This window comes from Lissotriton vulgaris, chromosome 10, assembly GCF_964263255.1.
Source record: "Lissotriton vulgaris chromosome 10, aLisVul1.2, whole genome shotgun sequence".
Taxonomy (NCBI): domain Eukaryota; kingdom Metazoa; phylum Chordata; class Amphibia; order Caudata; family Salamandridae; genus Lissotriton; species Lissotriton vulgaris.
Genome location: NC_141698.1, coordinates 74387462 through 74413591, shown reverse-complemented (window position 1 = coordinate 74413591; position 26130 = coordinate 74387462). Strand labels below are relative to the sequence as shown.

Here is a 26130-nt window from a genome sequence, read left to right as displayed (position 1 = left end):
TAATTTCCAACATTTTGTTATTGTCTTAGCCTTGTGATATACTATATGTTAATAGTATTAGGGTTTTTCTTTATGACAATAAGGTAGCCGATACACGGCATTATTTTGTTTGTGGTTTATTCATCAGCAATACAGTATAACACATGTCAAATCAGTACATTCTAAGATGGCGCCCCTTGCTGCGAAAAAGTATCAGTCCTTTGTTTGTTTTCATATGATTTTGTAAACATTCATAATGGCGCTGCGCCCGTCTTGTAAGATGAAACCATTGAGAAAGGGAGGGCTCTCCCGAAATGCGTCTGTCTTTAATAAATCTGCCCTGTGAAACGAGCTGTGCCGTGCTTGCGAGTGCTTTTCTTTCCTGTAACCCGGCTGGGCATTCTCAGGATCCTTGGAGCTTTGATATATATATATATTCACAGAAAAAACCATAGGTTATAGTGGATATATAGTTAGGAATTTGCATTTACAAAACCTTGAAAATTCAATGAAAAAACCATTGGTTTTAGGCCATATATAGTTAGGGATTTGCATTTACAAAACCTTATTTTACTCGCATAAAACCATTGAAATTCCATATATAGTTATAAGCGCTAACTATATATCGCGCACCCGCAATCCACTGCTGATGATGTCACATATTACATCATTCATGACATGGTTAGTGACATCACTGATGACATCACTGATGACATCTCAAATGACATCACTGATGACAACATCCAGTGACTGTATGTTTCTGTAAAGTTAAAATATCTCTTACATATTGAAGAATGAGTGGATATATAAGTGTCTGGATGAAGGATTTAGTAGGTGCATGACTGACTGTATGAGTGAGTGATTAAATGTGTCTCACTGAGTGCATGGGTTAGTGACTAAACTGTCTTAATTTGTGCATCATTATGTCTGTTGTTCTGTAAACTGTTGCATGTGTTGATAAGTAGCTATATGAGTAACTATATGGGTTATTGATTGGTTGCCCAAGTATTTGTATGGGATACTGAGTGTGTGTGTGGGTGGCTGGGAGGTGTGTGACTCTGTGCATAGATGTGTGAGCAGTTGATTCACTAGATGTATGGTTTCAAAAGTGCATGTGGAAACAGCTGTATGGGCGGTTGACTGTGTGCATGAGTGTATTGGTGAGTGAATGGATATCTCAGTGCTACATGTCAAAGTAAGTACATATGTAAAACACAGTACATGTGAGAGTTGACATATATAAATAACTGTGCATAAGAGCCAGTGAATGTGTGAGTGGCTGTATGGATCATTGTGAACTTATATCAGGGATTGTATAATAGAGTAAATATGTGTTAGTATATGTTTGAATAAGTAAAGTTTGTATAACTGTATAGTTGAGGAAATGGAGGTGTGATTGATTCTTTGCATGACTGACTAGGTGTGTGAGTAACTCCATGGATGAGTGACAGTCTGTGAGTGTCTGTTTACACTGATTGTATCTAAGGTTATATTAGAGTCTGAAGAGGTTCATCGTATTATCACATGAATGATATCATCAGTGATGTTATCAGTCATGTCAAATGAGATGTTTTCAGTGATGTCATCAGTGATGTCATTTGAGATGTCATCAGTGATGTCATCAGTGATGTCACTAACCATGTCATGAATGATGTAATATGTGACATCATCAGCAGTGGATTGCGGGTGCGCGATATATAGTTAGCGCTTATAACTATATATGGAATTTCAATGATTTTATGCGAGTAAAATAAGGTTTTGTAAATGCAAATCCCTAACTATATATGGCCTAAAACCAATGGTTTTTTCATTGAATTTTCAAAGGTTTTGTAAATGCAAATTCCTAACTATATATCCACTATAACCTATGGTTTTTTCTGTGAATTTCATTGGTTTTTTAATAGCAAATATGAAAAGCTTTAAAATGTCAAGTACGTGATAGATAAAAACATTTTCGTATTTATGCACGCTGATGTGCTTTGAACGCTGCACCCCCCCCCCCTCCCCTCTTTTGTCTTAGTAGTACTCTCTCTTTGCAGATACTGAAGGGTAGTTAACGCAGGCCTTTACCCCCGTTGTAATCCGTCGTGCCTGCTTGTCTCTCCATTTGATTGATTGTTGTCCAAGCATTTACTGTTTTAGAATTGGTTCTCTTTGGATCATTCTCTATTTACAAACAAGCACAAAGTCGCAATACTCTGTTTAGTCTTTGCAGATAGTGAAAAATCGTGTAAAAAAATAAAAGTAATCGAGCAAAATCAGTAGGCCACTAATTGGATCTCTTTTTGACCTCGCTAAAATAGAAATATTAGGAACAACCCTTCATGAGAAATACGAAAATAGTGAGATGAACTGAGCTCCACACCATGAGGGCTGCAAGACAGCTCGGCTCCATCACCCATCCCGCACAAAATAACGACAAACCCTATGCAAATATTAAAAATATAGACAACACACCAGCAAAGAAACAGGGTAAAACATTTTATTAAAAAACTATTTACATAACGTTGGTTTATAAGATGATGTCAGTAGTGGACCGATGTGTGAATAGGTCGAAAGCAGCACAAGGCTCCAAGATCCGGATGGCAACCTCCTGGATGTTGGGTGCCATAGTTCAGAGTTCTGAGTTTGAGCCTTTTTCAATGCCTGTGCTTTGTTGAATCAAAATGGCGGCTTGACACAAAGCTGACTCAAGCGTTGCTACTGATGCTATGAGGACCAAAACTGGTTTTCAGTTTGTACATTTTTCTAGATTTTTCAATCCAAGTTTGGTTGACTTTGTAGAACGATGGCTTCAAATTTTCAACATACGGTGTGGTGGCGCTGACTGGGAGGGAGCGCTTCGCTCCTGCCCCCTCCCCAAGTAAGATTTTCATACGTGAAAGTAAGTTAATGGTTTTGGTCCCTGAGTTGCTTCGATGTCACTGCCATTCTCAAATGGCATAAGTTCTGGATGTTGGGTGCCATAGTTAAGAGTTCTGAGCAGTGCTTGTAACACTGTCTGAAGCTTATTTCCACCTACTGCAGCTTCACTATTCTCAAAGTAAGTGAGTGTCGTTTGTGGACCTGACTGCATTAGAAAACAATGTGATATGTTACCTTCCTAAACAGCTTGACGGAGGCCCCTTAGGGGCGGTGTGATGGCCATGGACTCGGAGAAGACGCTTGGCTCCGACACCCTCCCCAAGTCTTATAGCACTGGTGTAGCCTGAGATCGCCCCCGACATAGGCGGCCGGCTCCCGGGGTCCGGCAGAACTTTTTGCCTTTTGATGACTCTTCAATTCTGAACCTTGTCCCACAATCCGTTTGACCTGAAGACACGCTGTAGTGGGGCGCCCCTTTACCGTTTCAGTTGCCATTCCGCCCGCTTTTGCTACACTGTGCCTCTTCCGCCATTCAGCTGTTTACCGCCCGCTCTTGCGACTACAGCGTCTCGCTCATCATGTAGTTGAGTTGCTCCCGCTCTTGCGGTGCAGCGATAGGCGGCTGCCACAGGACTCTCAAAATGGCGGCCGGCTCTTCGGTTTTGGGCCTGGTCCACTAAAATGGCCCTGGGACACCTTTGAACTCGGACGCTTCCCTGATAGGGCTTGGGTCCCATTCTCGAAAAGCGTCCCCTCAGCCGTGAAGATTCTACAAAAGTCTTGGGGGCCTCCGACTCCCGCAGGCTTCTGGTGGGGAGCGGCTGCCATGATTGCTCGTGGAATGGCCACGACGGAGCTACGAGATGGTAGTGGTCTCATGCTGACGCCAGCTTTAGTCTGAAACATCCAGAAACACTGTAGACTACCAATTCGATCAGTTCCGGTAGCGCCCCAACATGACCCGGAAGAGAAGAACTTGCCCTCCCCTCTTTGACTGATGGTTCTTGTTGCCTGTCCCCTCTGTTGTCATTTAACAGAACTTTTTGGACTGCTGAAAGGGGTTGTGTTCCGAACGCTGGTTGGTGGAGACATTTTGACTATATTCTTGACCTACGTTGTCGCGTAATGCGTTATATGACACGCCGCGTTAGCGCACCCGGAAGTGATCCGAGGCGCGGCGCGCAGCGCGTAACGTAAGCATAACAGGTCATGTGACTTGTTAATAAAACTTTTCATTGGTTCATTTTACTTTTGTTAATTTAATGATGAAAAGCTTGATCATATGACCTAAAAATTACGCTTTTTATTGTTTTCGAACAATATTTTTTTTTCAAACATATGTTATAATATTCCAGGCTAATGTACTTTCCCGGAAAATTTACAACTGTCTTGCAAGTAAAATATATTTCTTTTTCGAGAAAAAGGGCGTTTCTTCCTTCCATGACGGAGCCGTTGAGTAAAAGAGATTCGGCCTGCTGTCTTAGTCGCCGATACGCCTGATTATCAGATTCTTATCGATCACTTTATGTTGCAGACATGAAAAACACAACTGCCCTTGACCATTTATCTTTACTGCGTTCCTACATATTATACCTTTTATCCGTCATGTAATTGGACTGCTTTATTTCACTTGCCTTTTACTGATTCGAAAACAGTGACTAAAAGTAAAAACTTTACCAATGTAAATACTACTACCGTGTTTTGTTTTAAAAACCTTTATTGTGAAAATGTCAGTATACAAATACGGGCCTATAACCACGTGGGCCGGCCACGGAGCAAACTGAAATCGTATATGATGAGGAGACATTTACACTGTAGAAGAACGTAACGAGCGGGCCATTAGGTTGCAAGAACAAAGGTGTCTAACAGTTGCGGAATCGGTGGACGTACATTTTGTAATTAAAATACGACAGGGCCACTTACAATAACATTTTCTAGATATACATTTGCGGGCAAGGAGTTACGAGTCCCATTTATACCGGCGCCATTTTGGGCGAGGCCGGGCAGGTCCAAGATATAGTCAAAATGTCTCCACCAACCATCGGCCAGACCAGAACCCCTTTCGGCCCTTTATGCTACAAGATGGTGTCTTCCATTCAGAAAATATTGTTGGCAGCATTTTGAAAGGAAACAGAAACAGCCGTTCTCCTAGTGAGTTTCACATTGTTACATTTAGGAAGAATGTTGAAGAGTAGTATGTGGAAAATCTGAAGCCATTTTTCTACAAACTCTCAATCAGACTTGGATGGAAAAAAAAAACATGAAGAATGTACAAACTGAAAACCAATTTTTGTCTGTATAGCATCAACAGTAACGCTTGAGTCAGCTTTGTGTCAAGCCGCCATTTTCATTCAATCAATAGCGTCCCCCTACACACATTCAGGGACCTGGTCGTGTCTTCAGATGAAACGGATTGTAGGAAAAGAAGCAGAAAGGAAAAGGAAAAAAGTTCCGCCGGACCTCGGGAGCCGGCCGCCTATGTCATGTGCGACCTTTGGCCACACCAGGGCAATAGTGAAGCTGCAGCAGGTGCAAATAAGCTTCAGACAGTCTTACAAGCACTGCTCAGAACTCTCAACTGAGGCACTCAACATCCAGGACTTGCCATTCGGATCTTGGCGCCTTGTGCTGGTTCCGACCTATTCACACATCGGTCCACTACTGACATCACCTCATAAGCCAACGGGGCACCCTACACTGACTTTCGGCGCAGCATTGTAGGATGGCCACACCAGTGCGGCAACTTGCTGGACACGACCTCGGTGCCATCCGGATCTCGGCGCGTTCGAGTCACTGTACCGCAAGAGTGACCGGAACTCAGCTGAACACGCCGTCTTTCGGCGCAGCATTGTAGGATGGCCACACCAGTGCAGCAATTTGCTGGACACCACCTTGGGCAATAGTGAAGCTGCAAAAGGTGCAAATAAGCTTCAGACAGTCTTCAACTTACTCTGATTCTTATAATAAACTTCAGATAGTCTTACAAGCACTGCTCAGAACTCTCAACTATGGCACTCAACATCCAGAACTTGCCATTCGGATCTTGGCGCCTTGTGCTGGTTCCAACCTATTCACACATCGGTCCACTACTGACATCACCTCATAAGCCAACGGGGCACCCCACGCCGACTTTCGGCGCAGCATTGTAGGATGGCCACACCAGTGCGGCAACTTGCTGGACACAACATCGGGGCCATCCAGATCTCGGCGCGTTCGACTCACTGTACCGCAAGAGTGACCGCAACTCAGCTGGACACGCCATCTTTCTGCGTAGCATTGTAGGATGGCCACACCAGTGCGGCAATTTGCTGGACACCACCTCGGTGCCATCCGGATCTCGGCGCGTTCGAGTCACTGTACCGCAACAGTGACCGCAACTCAGCTGGACACGCCGTCTTTCGGCGCAGCATTGTAGGATGGCCACACCAGTGCGGCAATTTGCTGGACACCACCTCGGTGCCATCCGGATCTCGGCGCGTTCGAGTCACTGTACCGCAACAGTGACCGCAACTCAGCTGGACACGCCGTCTTTCGGCGCAGCATTGTAGGATGGCCACACCAGTGCGGCAATTTGCTGGACACCACCTCGGTGCCATCCGGATCTCGGCGCGTTGTGCTGCCTTCGGCCTATTCGCACATCGGTCCGCTACTGACGCCGCCTCACGTGCCAACGGATTTTCTACGCTTTTTGTAGCCCTATGCCGCATAACAGGTCATGTGACTTGTTTATAAAACTTTTCATTGGTTCATTTTACTTTTGGTTTCCTAAAGATGGAAGTCTTGGTCATATGACCTAAAAATAACACTTTTCATTGGTTTAGAACATTTTTTTTTCCCAAACGATGAAAGCCCCACCTTGTTTCTGGATCATTCAGACTGAAGCTGGCGTCAGCATGAGAGCACCACCATCTCGTGGCTCCGTCGTGGTCATTCCGCGAGCAATCATGGCAGCCGCTCCCCACCGGAAGCCTGCGGGAGTCGGGGGCCCCCAAGACTGTTGTAGAATCTTCACGGCTGAGGGGACGCTTTTCGAGAATGGAGCCCAAGCCCTAACAGGCAAGCGTCCGAGTTCCAAGGTGTCCCAGGGCCATTTCAGTGGACCAGGCCCAAAACCGAGGAGCCGTCCGCCATTTTAAGAGCCATGTGGCAGCCGCCTATCGCTGCACTGCAAGAGTGGGAGCAACTCAACAACATGGTGAGCGAGACGCTGTAGCCGCAAGAGCGGGCGCAACTCAGCTAGATGGCCGCCACCTGGGGAGGCCCGTTCACGCCGCCTCCCCCACGCCCCCCCCCCCCCCGGGCCGCCGCACGCCAATTTTCGGAGCAGCATTGTAGGATACCAAAACCAGTGCGGCAGTTTACTGGACATCACCTGGGTGCCTGTCGTACATGTTGTGTCAGCCATGGGACACTGAACACAGTCCCATCAACATCTCAACGCGTTCTGCTGCCTTGGGACTATTCGCACAACAGACCGCTACTGACGAGGCCTCCCCCCGCACCACCCGGGACGCCCCACGCTGTTTTTCTGTGCTGCATTGTAGGATCCCAATACCAGTGCGGCACCCAGGCGACATCACCTGGGTGCCGTCCAGAACTCTGCACGTTGTGCTGCCTTGGGACTATTCGCACAAAAGACAGCTTCTAACCATTGTTGCTTTTTGAGTTGAAAAATGTTTAAATGTTTTTAGTTTTTGTTCCGTTCATTATAGTTAAAAGTTAATAAAGTTTTATAATCTTACTTTGTTGGAGTGTTATCTATTTTTTTAAAAACGGGTGAATAGGGCCTTGAATCGGGTTATTGTCATGTGTGGGCTTTGGAAGTGTGCTGCTGCAGGATCGGACATTTCAAACTCAAATGCACGTTCTTTTTCTTACCTTTCCGAAGCATGGAGCGCAATAGCAGGCAGAGAAAGGGTGATGCACGTGTTGAACACTACCTGACCTGGCAAGTTGCTGGCAGTGCCCCCCCGCCCGCTCCTGAAAGAGGGCACACACACACCGCCGCCCCGAGTACTTCACAAATCTTTAAAAGACCATGCGCTTGTTCATGAGGCTTAAATGGTTTATCACCTCTTCTAGAACCATGTAACACAATACCAAGCCCTGTCAGCTGAAACCCCCAAGGAATCGTGGGGCATATTATCAAGGGGGTTTATCTCCGCTTTTTTGGCTTTAAAAGCCATGAAAGCGGAGATAAAATTATCTCCCTATTACCAAGCTGTCGCTAACACCAGTTAGTGACAGCTAAAAGGAGATAGCGACCATCTTGGGCCCCGCTTTGCATGTCAGTGATACTTATCACTAATGACATGCAAAGTGGCGTGCCAAGATGTTAGCGACTGGAAACAGTCCCTAACATCGCTATCTCCTATTACCAATTTTTGGAGATATTCGCGCTAAGCGCGAATATCTCCAAAATCTAACACCTGCCCTGAGCAGTTCTTAGCCATGTTATCCAATGGGAGGTGGATAACATGGCTAAGAGCATTTGCTCGATAATACATGAATATCGCTGACTTTTCTGCGATAATAGCAAGGTTTATCTGCGATAAAAATCGCCGATGTGCGGCGATAATTTTTGTCTCTAAACAAGTTAGAGACAAAAATTATCGCTAGTTGTTCGTAATATGCCCCCGGGTTTTTGCTTGCAGAAATCGGGAGGCGGGAGACTAGCACTGAAATCAGTAGTCACACGCCTGAATCGGGAGGGTTGGCATGTCTGAATTCTCTACAGCTGGGGCCATAAACTACATCCGCAGGGGTAGGTGATAGCCTGGGACCAGCCTGGCATCTAAAATGGCTGCCGTGCACGACAAAATTGTGGCATTGGAAAAAAGGCAAGATGGCGCAGCCGCTGGAAGAGATGTATCAACATATATCAGCCTCCTCCGCCACCCTCAGGAAACATAGGGGATTAGGATACGTCTCCCGCACCCCCTTATACCTAGTAATTTAATTAACGAAGCACAAAATGGCGAATTCCCGTTTCGCTACCAGTTTGCGGCCCGTGAAGCGCTTCTACCGTGAAAAATATATTTTTTTTTTATTTTCCCCACGGGACCCTTTAATAACCCCAACAACATTCCTAGGGGGTCAAGAGGGTGATACCTTGCCCCCTTTCATTAAATTCCCCCTTCGTTTTTCACCTCTTCTTCTCTCTCGATCCTACCGAGAGACAAGATGGCGGCCGCTCCGGACTGTCACGCAGCAAAAAAAAAAAAAGCTCACGCACAGCCGCTGGAAGAGATGTATCAACATATATCAGCCTCCTCAGCCACCCTCAGGAAACATAGGGGATTAGGATACGTCTCCCGCACCCCCTTATACCTAGTAATTTAATTAACGAAGCACAAAATGGCGAATTCCCGTTTCGCTACCAGTTTGCGGCCCAGTTCGCGGCCCGTGAAGCGCTTCTACCGTGAAAAATCATTTTTTTTTTCTTTTCCCCACGGGACCCTTTAATAACCCCAACAACATTCCTAGGGGGTCAAGAGGGGGATACCTTGCCCCCTTTCATTAAATTCCCCCTTCGTTTTTCACCTCTTCTTCTCTCTCGATCCTACCGAGAGACAAGATGGCGGCCGCTCCGGACTGTTTAGAATGTTGACAGACACCGGAGAGCCAATCAGCTTTCTGCGCGCAAAGTTCCGAAACGCGAAAAGTAAGCGGACCGGATCGCTGCCCGGAGCGCTGTTACAGATATATATCTTGATTTAAACGTTAATTTCTCAAAATCCACTGAAGCACATATATTGAGACCTAGCAAAGGCACATCGGGCTAACAGTCCCTACAATTTTGCCAAGTTTCGTGCAAATCCATTCAGCCGTTCGAGCTAAAAGTGAGTCCAACCGCCCTATGGAAAAATGAATGGGAAAAACGCGTTTTGGGACCCCCCTTTTTTCTCGGCCCCCCCTTGACGAAACCCCACCAAATTTTCAGGGGCTGCTCAGAAACAAAATGTGCCATTTTCCTGAAAATTTCAGCCGATTCCGTCCACAAACGCCAAAGTTATTAGACATAGAATTTTCAGAAATGCCATAGGGAATTAATCATATATATATATATATATATATATATATATATATATATATATATATATATATATATATATATATATATATATTCTGAACTTAAGAGGCATAAAGATTATCACATTAAACCACACTGCGACAGTAGTAAAGAACAGAGTGAATGAAGAACTACCTGTCTAACCCCAACAAAGACAATGACCTCTTTGCAGCTTTAAAGCAGTGGATTAACCATTCCCCTTCAGAGTAGAGGTCACGTGACAGACATGGTTGTCAAGTTTGTCATTATCTCGCACCTTCAGGTTATGCTTCACGTGATTAGGGAATGCTACTCAGTCATGGCTGTCACGCTTTCATCATCCCGCCCCTTCAGGTTACGCTTCAATTGATTGGGAGGATCCAGTGTCAAGGTGCGGTCACCCAGGAAGTTACGTTGGGCAATAAAAGAGGAGCCCAGAAAAGCTACATTTAGCTTGTTTTCTCAAACAATAACCCAACCACCCCACAGAAGTAGGTCCAAGTAAATCACGGAGGTGAAAGAAGGAGCGTAGGCGTAGTCCAGGTTAAACAAAAAACAAAGACTGGACTTGAACTTCGAAGAGTGCTCAGAGCACAGGAAGTTTTGTCACACTTCTGACTCTACACTAGTTCAGACTCCGAGCACTCCTATTTAATACTCTAACATCACTAAATATTAATATACATTCGTAACCACAGGAAAACATGCACAAACTGAAACATATTCAATTTGCGGGTTGATCCTATACAAAGAGCTAGATTGTTCGGAGAAAGGTCGATTCTTACTATGTTGGCGGATAGAGGACCCAGAAAAGCATATCCTTGGTACGATCTATGCAAAAACTTAAATCTATTTTGAGAACCAGCTGTTGGGAGCATTTCTTCCTCCTTTGAGGGGTGAAGAGGAGCAAAAAACTATGGTAAAGTGATGGAATGTCAAACATGGAAGGAAGCCACAGTTTTAGGTAGGAAGTCCACCGAGTCGTCAGCACAAGTGGGTCAGGGAGGGTGCACTAAAAGAGCTTGTAGTTCACTCATGCGACAAACTGACATATTCACAATGAGAGATACCGTCTTTCAAGATAAGAAGGCGCTTAGAGGGACTATGCAATGGCTTCAAGGGGGTAAAAAATGGGAATATCAAGATCAAGTGAAGGGCCCACTGTGGCATTACAAACTGCATGGGAGGAAACTTGTGTTAAACCACCTCCTCCCTACAGGTGATTTGAACAAGGGCGGTTGGTTCAGCAAAAAAAAAAAAAGACCAACAAATAAAGTTTTATATTGCCTACTGCCAAGTCCTTGCTGGGCTAAACACAACACAAAATAAAAACATCTGACAGCTTCGTCTACAGGGGATTTGTGCTGGAGGCACTGAACAGGTCACAACTATGTCCCAGTGCCTAGCACAAATGGGTTTTGTGGAGCAGTGCTCAGTGGCAAGTATGATATCTACTAGTCCAGGAGGCAATCAAACGCGGTCAGCTGCCTCTGCTCTATCTTCGTGCATGGGGGTGTAGATTGGGTAGATTCAGGTGAAGAACCCTGTTCTTCTCCCAAGAGAGGAGGTCCTCCCAAAGTGGCAGCCTGACTGAAGGACAGATGCTCAGAAGTTCTGGATTTAACAATGTCCTGGTCAGGATGACTTGATACCAGTTGTTCTTGATCTTCGGAATTCGGGGCAGAAGAGAAAGCAAAGGGGAGGTGTACAGAAGTCCCTTATTGCTCTTCAATCAGAATGCCTCTCCTAATGAGTTTTCTTGCAGAAATACATTGTATTGTCTCAACACTGGCAAAAAGGTCTAGCCAGTGCTCTCTTCATTGGTGCAAAACGCACTGCGCGACCTTGGTATGTAGTCGTCACGCGTAATCTGCTAGACATCTGCTCAGTTCCTCCTCTCTAGCATTCAGGGACCCCGCCAGGTAACTGCCAACCAGGAATATGTCCGGGTGCTTCTACCAACCAGTGATGCAAATCCTCTTTGCACAGGTCCCCACCCTGCTCTGACTGTTACAATAACACATAGCAGTGGTGCTGTCTGTGAGAGCCTGCAGCAATCTCCCTTGATGGAGGGCAGGAAGGCCTTCAGAGCCAGATAAATAGCCACCATCTCCAGAAGACTGATGTGGAGCTGGCCTTCTACTGGGGACCAGAGTATTCTGTTCTCTACCCCCCAAAAGGACTCTCTAGACCAGCAGTCCTTCACCACTATCAGCTTTGAGTGTCGAAGGGAGAGGGGCTTGCTGCAGGACCAATTGCCTTAGGGTACCCTCCACTATAGATTTTGAGTCATCTCCTCCAAAACCTGGATGTCATCTGTCAGACTGCCTTTATAGTAGGCCCATTTGAACTTCACATTCCACTGCAGAGCCTGCATGAGTCAACTGGCATAGATGAGGAGAAAGTAGGGGGCTTAGAGGCCAAGAATCTTCACTGCAACTTGCACCCGGTTTCAAGTTTGAGCTTGAAACATCTGGATCATGGCCCGAAGTCCTGGCCTCTTAGCAACTGAGGGAATGTCCTGAACTTCAGGTTCCAGGATGGATCCTATGAATGGAAGACTCCGTAAAAGGGGTCAGGCGGGACTACTGCTTGTTGACAGATAGTGAGCCTCAACAATGTCAAGCGATTTACAGGCATCTGGAGGTGGTCTATGACTGACAGCCCGATGCTGAGGTATGTGAATACTGCTATACCCTACCCCCGAAGATGGTCGGCAACCACTAGTATTACTTTCATGAACACTTGCGCACATTGGTAAGCAGTGGCAGCCCGTACAAGTAAGTACAGTGGGGCGGGGCAAGGGTGGAAGACAACATCCAACGTGATTGTGAAAATAAAATAAATACCTAAAACAAACCACTTACTATTCGTGCACCTTATCGCCAAGTCAGCAATGCAGCTAGCACAAGTTAAGTGGCGATCCCTCGTATGTCCACTTCCACCCCCTCCCCACCCCGCCTCACAGTGCTTACCTGTATGGGCCGTCACTATTTTTAAGGCCAAATTGGAGCACATCAAACTTGAAATGCTCCTGGCCTTCCTTAAACTGCAAATAATATCTGTGGGTCTGCAGGATGGATATTTGCAAATAGATGGCCTGTAGATCCAAGGAAACCGTCCAGTTGCCCACGATCAGAGCAGACAGGTTCTAGGCCAGGGTGAGCATTTTTAATTTGTCCTTCTGCAGGAAAAGGTTCAAAATAGGGCTGAGCCTTCGTCCTTCTTCAGAATGAAGAAATAGTGAGAGTAACAACCCCCTCCTCTTTTCGGAGTCCAGAACCCTATCAATGGCTCCTCTGGAGAGCAATAGCAAGACATCCTGCAACCAAATGCAGAGGTGATCATCAGAATTTTGCTCTGGTGTTGGAGAATTAGTTGATGGAGAAGAAAGAAGGGGTAAGGCATAGCTATTTTGAACCATTTGTAAGACCCTTCTATCTTACATAATGGATTGCCAACCTAGGAGTTAATATTGAATCCAAAAGAAAGGCCTTGACCACACAGCCATTAAAGTATCAGTGAGACCTCATTAAAGGAAAGCAGGAGGGTTACGAAGTAGCTGGTCCAGATTGTAAGATCTCAGAGAGGGCATTCGTTTTGGTCTCAGCGGAGGGTAGCTGTAATTCTGGTGCCTTAGCTGCCGTCTGGACTACCACCACAAACAAGGCACTCTTCCACTGGTGGCTCAAATGGAGAGGCAAGCTTTGTCTCAGGGGAGGAGTCAAGTCAACTGGCACTCTGTAAATAATGTATAATGATCATCAATATAGTGAGTGAGGAGCAAGCCATCACAATCACCAACATCTTGGTATGCCCCTTGCTCTGCTATAAGATCAGAATCAGAAAGATGATGGAGCCTCTGCAGATAGGTGCTACATGGCACAGGCCCTGAGTTAGTGTGTCAGATCCAGCTGAGCAATCAGTTCCAAGGTGGGAGATCTTGAAGGTGCGCGAATGACACTGTGACACCCTCGCACCTTCACTTTGCAGTCTGAGTGGCGAAGTGGAGCAGTTGGGGCGAAACAGCCTTGAGACTGAGACCAGGTCTGCACCTTGATTCAAAAGCATGACCTATGTGAAGACCACAACTACTTCTCATGTGCAAGAGATAGACTTATCGCAGGACTTCAGAGTTGTGGCCCAGGTGCAGACACCAAAGACACCCCTTGTGCCAGTCCTGGACCGACATCTGCTTCTTACATCTCTTCCTCATTGCTTGGCTTATTAACCTGTTATCTTGGGAGGGGACAGTGCTCCCTAGCACACTGGTGGAATTGTTTGAGAAGTCGTCAGAAAATCTGACAAAGTTTGAAGCGGAGTTCTGGATTTGTGTGGGAATGTGCAGAAAAAAGGAATGATGTCAGCGTGCGGGGGGGGGGGGTTATATGCGGCTCTGGCTCCGTCACTTCGGGGGCTATGTGGAATCAGTGTGGAGCCAACAGAGCCTCCTAGCAGCATGTGAGAGCACTGCTATAGAGAAAGTTTTCTTCCTCCAGTTTAGTGCCTGAGAAGTATTCTAAGGTGAGGAATCTGTGGTTAGAAGTATCCAACAGAAACAAAGATCCTAACACAATCCCAATGAAGTGGGTCTGGGAGAGCTTGTGATGTGCTCTATAGGTGCAGGAATACCCTGAATGCTAATAAGTCTTGGGAGAGATGTACATTTTCTGGTGGTATTGTGGACGGTTAGAGTTTGTTGCAATTATCATATCTAAGAATAGCAGACTTCTACTGCTTCAAGTGCGAGTGGCACAGGAGATAAATGACAACGCAAATGGACAAGAAGACAATTTATATACATACACATACATACACACACACACACACATATACTTACGGGTCCAGTTTATACAGGTACTGTCCATCAGGAGACCGCTCTTGATGGTAGGTGAGGTTGTAGGCCAGCATGGTGCTGATGAGATCAGCAAGTTGTTGCTTCTCCTTAAGGCTGTAAAGTTGAGTGTTTATCTAGGAAACATCAGACAACAAAAACTAGAAAAATTAACAAGGTGATGAAAATGTTAAAGCAAAACATAAAATAGACTCTTGCACTCATATTTTACAAATATACTATAGGCCACATTAGTAAAAGAAAAATAATTCCATGAAATCACTGCACCTGTAACCGAAGAATATACACTTAAAACACTTAAAACCTAAGTCACAAGTATTTATTTTCAAGGGAATTCATCAAAACAGCAGCAATAACTGTGTGGTAACATGAATAGCTGTATGTTGTTTGCCAAACTGATCACTTACTAATTATATGTGAAGGCAAACTGAGAGAAAAGCGAAAAAGCAGACATGAAGGAAGGTTAAGTGATGGTGCCAGAAAAGAGAGAATAGCAGCGAGTTAAGAATAGGCAAACAAAAATGCTGAGGAGGAAGATATACAGAGGAGTGAAAAAGTGAGCAAAACAAATGACAGGAACATAGGAGGGAGAAAGTGTGTCGAGGAAACAGAAAACAGGTGAAAGAGAATGATGACAGCGAAAACCCTGGACAGGACACAAGAGACACACCAAAAATAGGTGCAGAACAGAAAAGAGTGTAATACTTGAAGAAAGTCACCAACGACACACATGTAGATCTGTGTAAATATCTGTTCTGAGAGAGGGTGACAATACATTTATGAACAAAAAGAGCACAGACTACTTGTCAGTTCCAAGAAATACAGACTGACAAGGTTGAGAAGTGGGAGTGAGTAGCAGTTTTACACCGTCCTGAAATACCAAGATGGCTTCAGGGTGAGCAATGAACATGAAACTTAAAACTGCTTATACAACAGAAGGCATTTGGGGATAGCAACACTTACACCACCCTGAGAGCTGTCACGCTGCCTATGTTGTTTAAGAATCCGTGGCTTGTAACTAAACTGAGCCATTTTCTAACAATGTTTACCCTTAATGTAGTCAAGGCAAATGACATTCCTATGTACAGTTCTCACACTGGGAGAAATCTGCACCTCTTTTGAAGAATACCGTTACTTGTAGAACATTCAGACCTGCAAAAGAATCCCTAAATTCCACTCCAAACCCCTTTGTTTACAGCACTATGAATTTTACTTCATGCATTTTTTTTCTAACTAAAGGACTAGGAATGAAAGGTCTCGGTATAAGAATCCCACGTGATATCCATCAGTCGAGTGCTGTTTAGAGGTGAATGAACTCTCTAAAAAACTGCTTGTGAAATTAAAGCTTTGTTAAAAACAGAAACCAAACAAGTGTTACAGCAGATTTAGCAACGTTAAGAACGGCTAAGTAATGTAATATGTTACTTTTCCTGATCCCTATCGACTAACACTCATGTCTCACTGGGCTGAGACATGAGTGACCACCAGACCTTCAGGGGACCCCCAACTCTTTAGAGGGCCTCCATTCAGCCCAAGGCCAGTGAATATCTGTGAGATATGAGAGACTTCAGGGCCACTCAATCACCTCCTGCAGGGGGCGCCATCAAGTCTATGGTACTTTTTGCCGGTTGCTGCATAGCCACCCAAAAAGAAGCAGTGGCGAGGCCAACAGCCCAAAAAGGCATTTCCTTTTGCCAATGTTTGTTTCTATAGAATGTACCATAAGGAGCCCCATTTTCCTGGTCTTGATGAGACCAAAGGATGAACTGCCTGCAAGGAGGAAACATCAATATTTTTTAGAGCCAACAGTGAATCCACAAGAACAATACATGACGGCGCCATTACCAGATCATCAACTGGGACCCTGTGTTGTACCAGAGTCAGCTTGGGGCCTATTTACACAGTCACTGCTTTCTGCTAATTCACTCACTAAGTCCCTGTCAGTACAGAGCACGGTCAGGACCATATTCCTCTTGTGGAATTATTTGTTTATAGCATGACACAACACTGATACACATAAGAGCCGATGAAATACAAAGTCACCTTTTCTCAGTGTCCCCTTGAGTGTTTTCATTCATTTTTCATACTTTGTTATATGTTAGTAGTTTTCCTGAACTATATGACTGACATTAAAATATGACATGAAATTACCTCTGTCTCTTTATGGCAAGAGATATATCTATATATCTATATCTATAGATATATATATATATATATATATATATATATATATATATATATATATATATATATATATATATATATATATATATATAATACAGAGTACCATACATCATCACAAACAGTAATTGTCACCAGCATGAATCTGTGGCCAGCACTAACCTCCTCACTAGAATTAGTATAACCTAGGCAGCACAAACACTTGACTGGGTCACAGCACAGACACTGCACTACCCCAGCACTGCCTTCCTGCCCCCTGCAGTGTAAAATGTTTACGTATCCATGCTTTGGTCCCCACCAAATGTTGCTTATTTTTGTAATTGCTTCTCAATCTTAATTCATTTTTAATGCATTTTTATACTTTACATTACCTTCTTTCTGTGCTCAGCAGCATATAGCGGATTATGGTATGATTAAACAGTTTAAATGGGGGAAAGTAATTTAAAATAACAGGCACATGGCGGGTTAACAAATAATCAAATGACTATGTAGCATACCTTGGAACAACCAACAAGTAATGGGCTGGGCCACTCTAAGGAGAAAAGTCGAGAAGGTCAGATGTTCTTCTGGGCTAACCTAGTTAACAGGATGCGAAACGGGGAAGAGCCACGCTGATGCCCTTAAGGTGTCTAGATAGCCTTCTGAGGGAGGATTCAGTCTTAGGGCAAGGAGAGTCTAGAGCAGGCGCCTTCAAAGTCTGTCCTGGATGGCCAGATCCAGTCCAGATTTTTAAGATGACATATGCTAAAAAAAATCTGGCATGGCTCCGGCCCTCTAGGACCGACTTTGAAGAACCCTGGTCTAGAGCAATGCATATGAGAAACCAAGGTCACCACACCTCACCATTGCCATGAAAAGACTGCGCCAATGCAGCCTCAGCTTTCTCATTCAAAACAAATCTGAAGAAATCAATGAGGTTGGCTGATGGATTCCTTACCGGGGTAATCCCCAATTACTTACTCGCATAGGGCAAACACACGGAGGTGAGCATATTCTACCTATACATATCAAAGATATCCTCTTGGTACAAGCATGACCTTCCATCTCACAAGTTTACTTCCGGAAACTCATGTTGTTAACATGGAAGATGTTTTCAATGACAAACCATAAATAAAGCTCCAGTCAGTGCTGTAAAGGGATTCCATGAACCGCATTTTAGCGACTCCAGGCCAACGTAATTCGCAGGGTATGTGCCCAATCTTGCATCGAGTGCTAATGAATTTTCCACATTAAAATTAGCGCCTAGTCTCAAGTATTTCCCGTGAGATTATGAGCAGTTAAATGAAGAACGGGGGCTGAGTGCAGCGACCTACTTGGTCAATTCCAATTTAGAAAATGCAATATTATTCTTGTGAATTCGCCAATTCTTCCTGGAGAAATGAGACCACAGAGACAAATAGCAACTTTTAATCAAGAGAACAAAAAGGTTCCATTACTGGTGTGATCACAGAGGAATGGGGGAAAAGGAAAAAAGAGGGAAGGGAGAGAAGCTGACAGGAGATGCTTATGAGCAGTTTAAGAGGAGGGAAAAGTGTCAAGAGACATGGAAAGCAGAAGACTGAAGGATGAGCGAGCAAACTAGGTACAAGGGATACCTATATGTGGGGAGACGCGGGGGGAGCTGGGTACAGCCGAAAGATATTGTAAGGCGAAAAAGTGGCAAGATAAAAGGATTTCAATAAAAGTGAAGAAGGAGGTTAGACAAGGAGAATGGAGATGAGTAGGTCGAGCTAAATATTATAGAAAGGAAAAACTGAGAAGCAAAAATGCAAGTGGACAAATTGTCAGTAGTAGGATAACCGCAACATGGGAAGAGGATATGGTTTCCTTTATGGTAATTCTGTGACTAATGTCCTAGTCTACATCAAATTACTAACTTGTGAGTACTCTTCCAACTAGTGGGGTGACCGGAATTTGCATATAAAGTTGTTAATACAGAGCATTCAGTGTAATTAATAAATATCCATGTGTATGTCTCATAAGAAGCATGATCCAACACCCTTGTAATTAGGCAGGTCCTACCCCCTTGGACTTATCTGTGGCTGGTCCGTCGATCAGACATCCCCTTTTCAGAACATTATCCTGTGCACTGAGAGGCTCGCCTTGCAATTCTCTTCCTTGTCGCTGTCTCTCTCCGGATTGTCTATTTTACCATCATTTGTTTGTTTTGCCATTATATGTTCTGCAATTGTATGTTTTGCCATTGCGTTTGTCATCTATTTTTGACCCCATCTCTCTGTCCTGCCTTATTTCCGACTTGTTGCCTGTTTGGACTCTGCCTCAACATTTTTTTTCCCCACTGTGTCTCCCGTCTTTCCCCTACCTGCCATCATGGCCTCTTTTGCTCTCTGCAACCTCCCTCAGCTGGCATTTAGTACTCTCAGCTATTTTCACTTCTTTCTATTGTTTATTTCACCTCTTTCTCGTTTTTTACCCTTGTTCTGCTCCTTGTTGCCAAATCCTGCTCTCACTGCCCCCTTTTCCCAACCAATTCTTACCTTCTCCTCTCACTCCTTCTGCCTCTCCTGTTTCCAGCTCTTACACTTCCGGCACCCCTCATCGCGCTCCTCCCACCTCCCAGGACCTACTTAATGGCCGCCGAATCACTAAAGTGCCTGGACCCAGTGCTAGGAAACCCTGGTTCATCTCTCACTCACCATATTGTTCCATGCACTCAACCCTGGCTGTCGCTCACCGCACAGCTGTCACACTGCACTACACACCATTCAAGAAACTTTCTTCTGCAAACACTTTTGCATTCTACCACACTCACCATCACCACACCAACTAAACCCAACATTGCACTCGCCCACACGGACAAAATTCAGACACCCCACACAGACCAACCACTATCCGCACACCGTGCCACTCTTGGCTGCATGCTCAACACCTGCTCAAGTCTAATCCCAAACGGTGGGAAGCCCGAGATGAGGTTCTATGTGAACTGAAGGGGCATCAATGCGGTCACTAGTAATCAGTCTGGTGGTCCACGGAAAGCCAGTCTCATGGTGGTTCAGCGGTTTCGGTCCAGCCACAACCGCACCGGTTGTCCGACTGCCTATTACAACTTGGGTGGGTAGATTGCCATTGCACCACGGCAGTGATGCAGCGGTCTTGAGGCGGCAATCTGCTTGGCGGGACTGCCGCGGTCCCACCCAGCATATTATGCGCTTCCTCTCGGCTGCGGATTTCATGGTGATTCCTACTCCATGAAAACCGTGACGGAGAGAAAACAAAGAGTGCCCTACAGGGCCTCCAGTTGCCTCAGGGCTATTGGGTGCACGCAGCAGGGCACAAGTAGTGTCCCCCTGTAAGTAAGTAAGTACAGGGCTTTTGAAGCGCACAAATGCCGGGGTGTCTTGGCGCTAGAGGAAGCAAGAAAGAGCAGAGGTCGAGAGTCAGGCAATGCTAGATAGCTATAAGGGGGAGTCAAAGCCATGTTTTGACCTGTTTCCTGAACTGAGACTTGGATGGGATTAGCCTAATATTGAGGGGAAGCTCGTTCCAGAGCTTAGACGCCATGGATGAGATACATTTTCCTCCCCATCTGCTCTTGTTCACTCTAGGAACGTGGGCCAGGGCTTTATTGGCCGATCTTAACATTCGGCTGGGGGTGGGGGGGGGGAGGGGTTTGCCATTGGAATAGTTTGTGGTAATCATTAGGCCCAACCTCATATAGGGCTTTGTGGACCAGGCAGAGTGCTTTGAACTCAATTCTCTGTTTGACTGGGAGTCTGTGTAGAGTTCTAACGGCACCAGATATGGGACTATATTTAGGAATGTTTAACAAAGTGCGTGCCGCTGCATTCTGTAAGGATTGAAGTTTCGAGATATGGAGTTTTCCAATGCCTAGGTACAGGGCATTACAGTAGTCTAGGCGGGAAAGAATTAGGGCCACCACAACGATTTCCGGCAAGTCCATAGGTAAAAAAGTCAGAATTTTACGCAGCACCTTTATAAGGAAACAACAAGCAGATGTGAGCAGATTGATCTGAGCTGAGAAATTGAGCTGGGCGTCACATAAGCAGCCAAGGTTTCTCACTTTGGCAGCAGGGGTCGGACAAATTCCAGCTGCAGCTGGCCACCAAGACTGGGACCAGATCGGTGGGCAATTTCCAAATTCTATGTGTGCATGTACCCCAGCACCTGGTCAGCATGGACTGCACCAGTCCATGCCGTGCAGGTACTGCCTTCGACGTTACCATTGTGGTGCCCATTTCATAGGCACCGCCAAAGAACCACCCACCAGTGACCGTAAAAGTTGTAACCTGGCGGGCGGTGTGCACAGGGATTTGGTGGTGTGTGCGTGTGGTGGCGGCGGCATTGCGGTCCCGCTCCCATACTGCTAAACTCACAATCAGTCGGCAAGACTTACACCCACCCCATACCAAGAGCTGATGGCCTCATTACTAGGTTGGGGACAGTCAAATATCTGAGTACCTTTGACCTGATATCAGGTTATTGGCAGATAGCCCTCACCCCTGGAGCCAAAGAGAGTTCTGCTTTGTCTACACCTGAAGATCACTTTCAATTCAAAGTGATGCCCTTTGGATTTAAAAATGCACCTGAAACCTACCAGAGGTTGGTGAATAGATTACTTTCAGGTCTGGACAGTTTCAGTGTAGCTTATCTCGATGACAGCTGTATCTGGCTCCACCTGGGAGGATCACTTGATCCACCTCAAGAAAGTGATTCAGGCTCTGCAGCAGGCAGCCCTGACTGTCAAGGAAAGTAAGTGCCTTATAGAACAAGGCTCTGTGGTGTACTTGGGAGCTTTCATAGACAAAGGAACCCAAAGGTATATAAGAGACCAAGGGTACAAATATTTGTAAAGGAACATGTGGTCCCTTCCTGTGAATTCTTACTAAACAATATTTGTAGAATAAAGATACATTCTAAGTAAGAAAAAAAACAACAAAAAATGGAGAAAAAATTATATTTATTCAATCCTATAACTCACAGAGAAATAAAAGTGGGAAGGAACAAAGAAACTGAACAGGTAGACATTTTCCTAGTGACCGTAAAAACACTGAACAGATTAGATCATATATTATTTTGAAGTACCAATGCTATTATTTAAAACATTCGCAATAGTCATGGTAGTGTATGTCAACGACATTTCGATCCACCTTTATAATATCGGGATTATCATCAGGACTTAATTGTATATGCCCAAAACTAAAAAATGCCTAACAGCACCAATTGAGGTACTAATATCTTACGAAGGTTGTTATTGGAACAATCCTTTATGCAGCAATGCACGATAACTGATCGTTCAATAGGGTGTCACATCAAGGAGGTCAAAAAAGCATAAAGAGGGATAATACAAATGTTTGCAAGTCAAGATTTAAAGGAAAGCGGCAACAACTTCTAATGTGGGCCCAGAATGCAAATCCTGTAGCAAATTGAACGCTCCTGAAATGGTGGAGATCCACGTTATGTATAACCATGGTGAGCCACATATCTCCGAAAAGTTATCAGACAACGTAATTAGGTTGTACGGTTGTGGACTGCGCCTGCTGCACCTGGTCGCTAGCAAAGCAGAGGGACTGTACCTGCTGTGTCTTGCTTAAGAAGAAGTTGTCTCCAGAGCAAAGCCAAAGCCAAGAGACTCCAAGGGCCAGCTGACTGGCCTCCTGTTTGCAGCACATGGAGACAACACCTGAAGACGCTTGCTGGAGCAAGTTGGTAGCCCATAGTGAATAAAATAGGACCTATCGCTAGTAAAATAGCTAACTTTACTATCTTGGGAGATCTTAATCTCCACCTCGAGCTGGAAGGAAGGGCTGAGATTTCCAATTTCTTAGTCGACTTAGAAGCTTTTCAGTTACCGCAACTGGTCTTGGAGGGCACACATGTGGCCGGGCATCTACTTGACCCCATCTTTTCCAACTTAGAATGCCTAAAAACCCTTTCCCCGGTTCCACCGACTTAGACTGACCACTCAGTTATTCCATTCTCTCTGCGGTGGCAGGGCAGAGCCGAAGTGGTTCATCCTGTAGTCGTGGCCAAACGGCCCTGGTATAAGTTAGATCAGGAGTTGCTCACCACTCAGTTGGCAGAGCTCAGACCTCAGCTCCCTGCGGATATCGAGGAGGCACAAGAGTGCTTTTAGGACTGGCTGGTAGCTGGCCTGGATAGCTGCATTCCAGCAAAACGGGGGGTAAGAGACGTGGGCCATCTAATCCTTGGTTCACAGATCTACTAACGCAGGCAAAGAAGGGTTGCAAGCAACTGGAACGTGCCTGGCGCCGCTCCTATGAGCCTTCTGCCAAAGAAGCATATCGAGAGGCAGTGAAAGATTACCACAAGCTCATCCGCAAAATGCGGGCTGAGTTTGTGGCCAATAAAATCCTGCCCACCTCCAACCCGACTAAGACCATCTTCGCGCTGCTTAAAAACATGAAGAGCGCAGGCATGCCTAACACTTCTCCTGTGGCTTCAAATCATCACAGTGGGGTCTTAGCTCTCCACTTTGTGAAGAAAATGGAGCGGATCTATCAGGGCCTCTCTACAGGGAATCCCCCTAGTGAGGACGCTGTGTTGGAAGGGTCAGATGCTGGGCCGAATGGGGGCCTGACATGTTTTTCATTGCTGTCGCTCCAGGAGATTTTAAGTGCAAAAATCAAGTCGGGTTCGCCAGCGGACCCAATGGCAGGGACTTATTTTCGCCAGTTCCAATCATCTATTGCCCCCGTGGCCCTCGAACTGGCCAATTTGTCATTGAAATCTGCCTCTGTTCCAAGGGCGTGGAAACATGCTAAAATCATTCCACTATTAAAGAAGCCCTCACTTGACCCGGACGATCCTGGTAACTATTGCCCCATGAGCACAATATCTTTGACCCTTCCCAACACGGGTTTCGCCCCCGCCACAGCACCGAATCAGCTCTTCTCGCTGTTACGGAGAATATCCGAAATCGGTTGGATGAAGGCGACTCCGCGGCCTTGGTCCTGTTGGATCTAAGCGCCGCTTTTGATACGGTGTCTCATGCGATCCTTCTCCAACGTCTCTGGACAATCGGAGTCAGAGGTGAGGCTCTGGACTGGATTCGATCCTTTCCGGAAGGGCGATCGTTCCAAGTATCTGTGCCACCTTTCCATTCGCAGGATCATGCCCTGTGTAGAGGGGTACCCCAAGGCTCTATCGTAACCCCACTTATTCAACCTGTATGTGGGACCCTTAGCGGAGGTGGCCAGAGGCAGGGGGCTGTCCCTAGTGTAGTATGCAGACGACACCCAGCTGGTGATTGCTTTTTCTAAAAAAAAGTTGCACCAATTTGGAGTCCTTCAAAGAGGTTCTGACTATTATCTCAGACTGGATGAAGGCTAATTGCCTTCAACTAAATGCCAGCAAGTCCGAGATTCTTTTATATGGGAAGGACCAGGAGCTCTGGTCTGAGCAGTGGTGGCCTGAACATCTGAAACCTGCCCGCTACCGAAGGAGGCGGTAAAGAACCTGGGTGTTTGGTTCGATTCCGGATTAACATTTGAGAAGCAGACCAGAGCTGTTGCTGCTGTCTGCTTTGGACCCCTGAGAGGACTGAGGCCTTTGCTTGGTCTCTTTCCGCCCAGTGTACGCCAAACCATCCTGCAAGCCTCCATTCTTGCGAGGCTTGACTACGGAAACGCCCTATAATTAGGTGTCAACAAGGCAAGTATCAAACGCCTGCAGAGGGTCCAAAACACGGCAGCTCGCATGCTAGTGGGACTCCCAAGATCTCAATCTGTTGCACTAGTCCTTTTGAAAGTGCATTGGCTGCGGATCGAAGCCCGTATTCAGTTTAAGGTGCTGTGCACTGCGCACAAAATCATGAGACAGCAAGCCCCCATTGGGCTATCAGGCCTGTTGAAGCCCTATTTGCCCAGGTGCGTCTTGCGCTCCGCACACCACGGTTTGGTTTGTGTCCCTCGAGTGAGGAAAGCAAGGGCGGGGGGGGGTCGCTCGTTTCGTTTCATGGCAGCCAAACTTTGGAATTCTCTTCCAGTTAGCATTCGAGCAATCCCCAATCATCTGACATTTCGGAAATCACTAAAAACATGGTTGTTCCCCACTCTGTAATCTTTCGTGCTTGTAAGCCTCCCTGTTCTCTCTATTGGTTTCTGGTTGCGCTGGGACGCCTCGTCGCTGAGGCAGCCATGCGCATTACAAATCCTGTATAATAATAATAATAGTCTTCAACCCGCTGCCAACCGCCACTATGCAGCATCACGGACCCGGAACAGAAGCGCAAAGTTGAAGCAGAGTTCGCGGAGTGTCGTCGGAGTGCAGCTGGGACCTCCAAAGGGAGAGTTATTGACCCTGAAGGGAATGTCCTGTGGCCACGATTGCTGAGTAACCAGTAGTCCAGTGGCACGTGGAATTCTGCCAGAACCGAGAGGACTTCGTGACCAGGATCACCTCACACCTTTCAAGGACCGAGGAGTAGTCGCAGCAAGATACCCATCAACCACATTGCAACCACAGCATCCGAGAACATCTTTCGCATCCTTCATCTCTTGCATCAGGACCACTTCTAAAGGAAAGCCCTGCAAAGGATAAAAGTGCCTGGAACGAACTGTACACTGCTTCAATTGCTGAGGTAACTATTTCTGAGGACCCTGTTGGTCCCCATGACAGGCTCCCTTCTGGAGTTGGTTGCCAAAAGGGGCTCCAAGAGACCACATTACAACTAGCCCCACTTCTTTAGGGATAAAGTTTCTAATTGTCAAATTTGTTGAATTTGCCAGTGCTTGTTCGCAGTGGAGTGAAATGCTTTGATTTACTTTACCTTGTAAATTATACATCTCCGGAACCCTCCGGTGTATCTTTTTCATTGTAGTGTATACAAATATAATCTATTTTTATAAATGGGTGTGGGATTTCTTGAGTGTCTCAGTAATTGTTTCTTCATTATATTGGTGCTGTTTAAATGCTTTACACGTGTTCCTTTGTGTAAGCCTTGGTGCTCAGAGCCACATCTACCCCGGGTTTGACAACTGAAACCTAAGGGTCCTAACGGGGCTGGTAACTGTATTTCACAGTGCAGCCGCAAAACCACACCTTTTAAAATACCCCATTGCCTCACACCTGGCTCTTTGATTAACCCCTTCCCCCACTCATCCTAGACCGACTAAGGACTCCCTCACTGGTGATAGCAGGCTCTACAAACACGCTTAACATAAAATAACACAACATACTTTTACTCACAAGTTCTGGT

General features: G+C 45.7%; 1 protein-coding gene across 1 annotated transcript in view; it reads right to left on the bottom strand.

The window, feature by feature from the left end:
• The window catches only part of CHTF18 (chromosome transmission fidelity factor 18), a 314022-nt gene that overhangs the window by 129749 nt on the left and 158143 nt on the right, over positions 1-26130 (bottom strand). The window contains exon 18 of the mRNA XM_086940533.1: positions 14736-14866. Within this exon, the coding sequence (XP_086796659.1) occupies positions 14736-14866 (131 nt within the window). The remainder of the gene's footprint in view (positions 1-14735; positions 14867-26130) is intronic.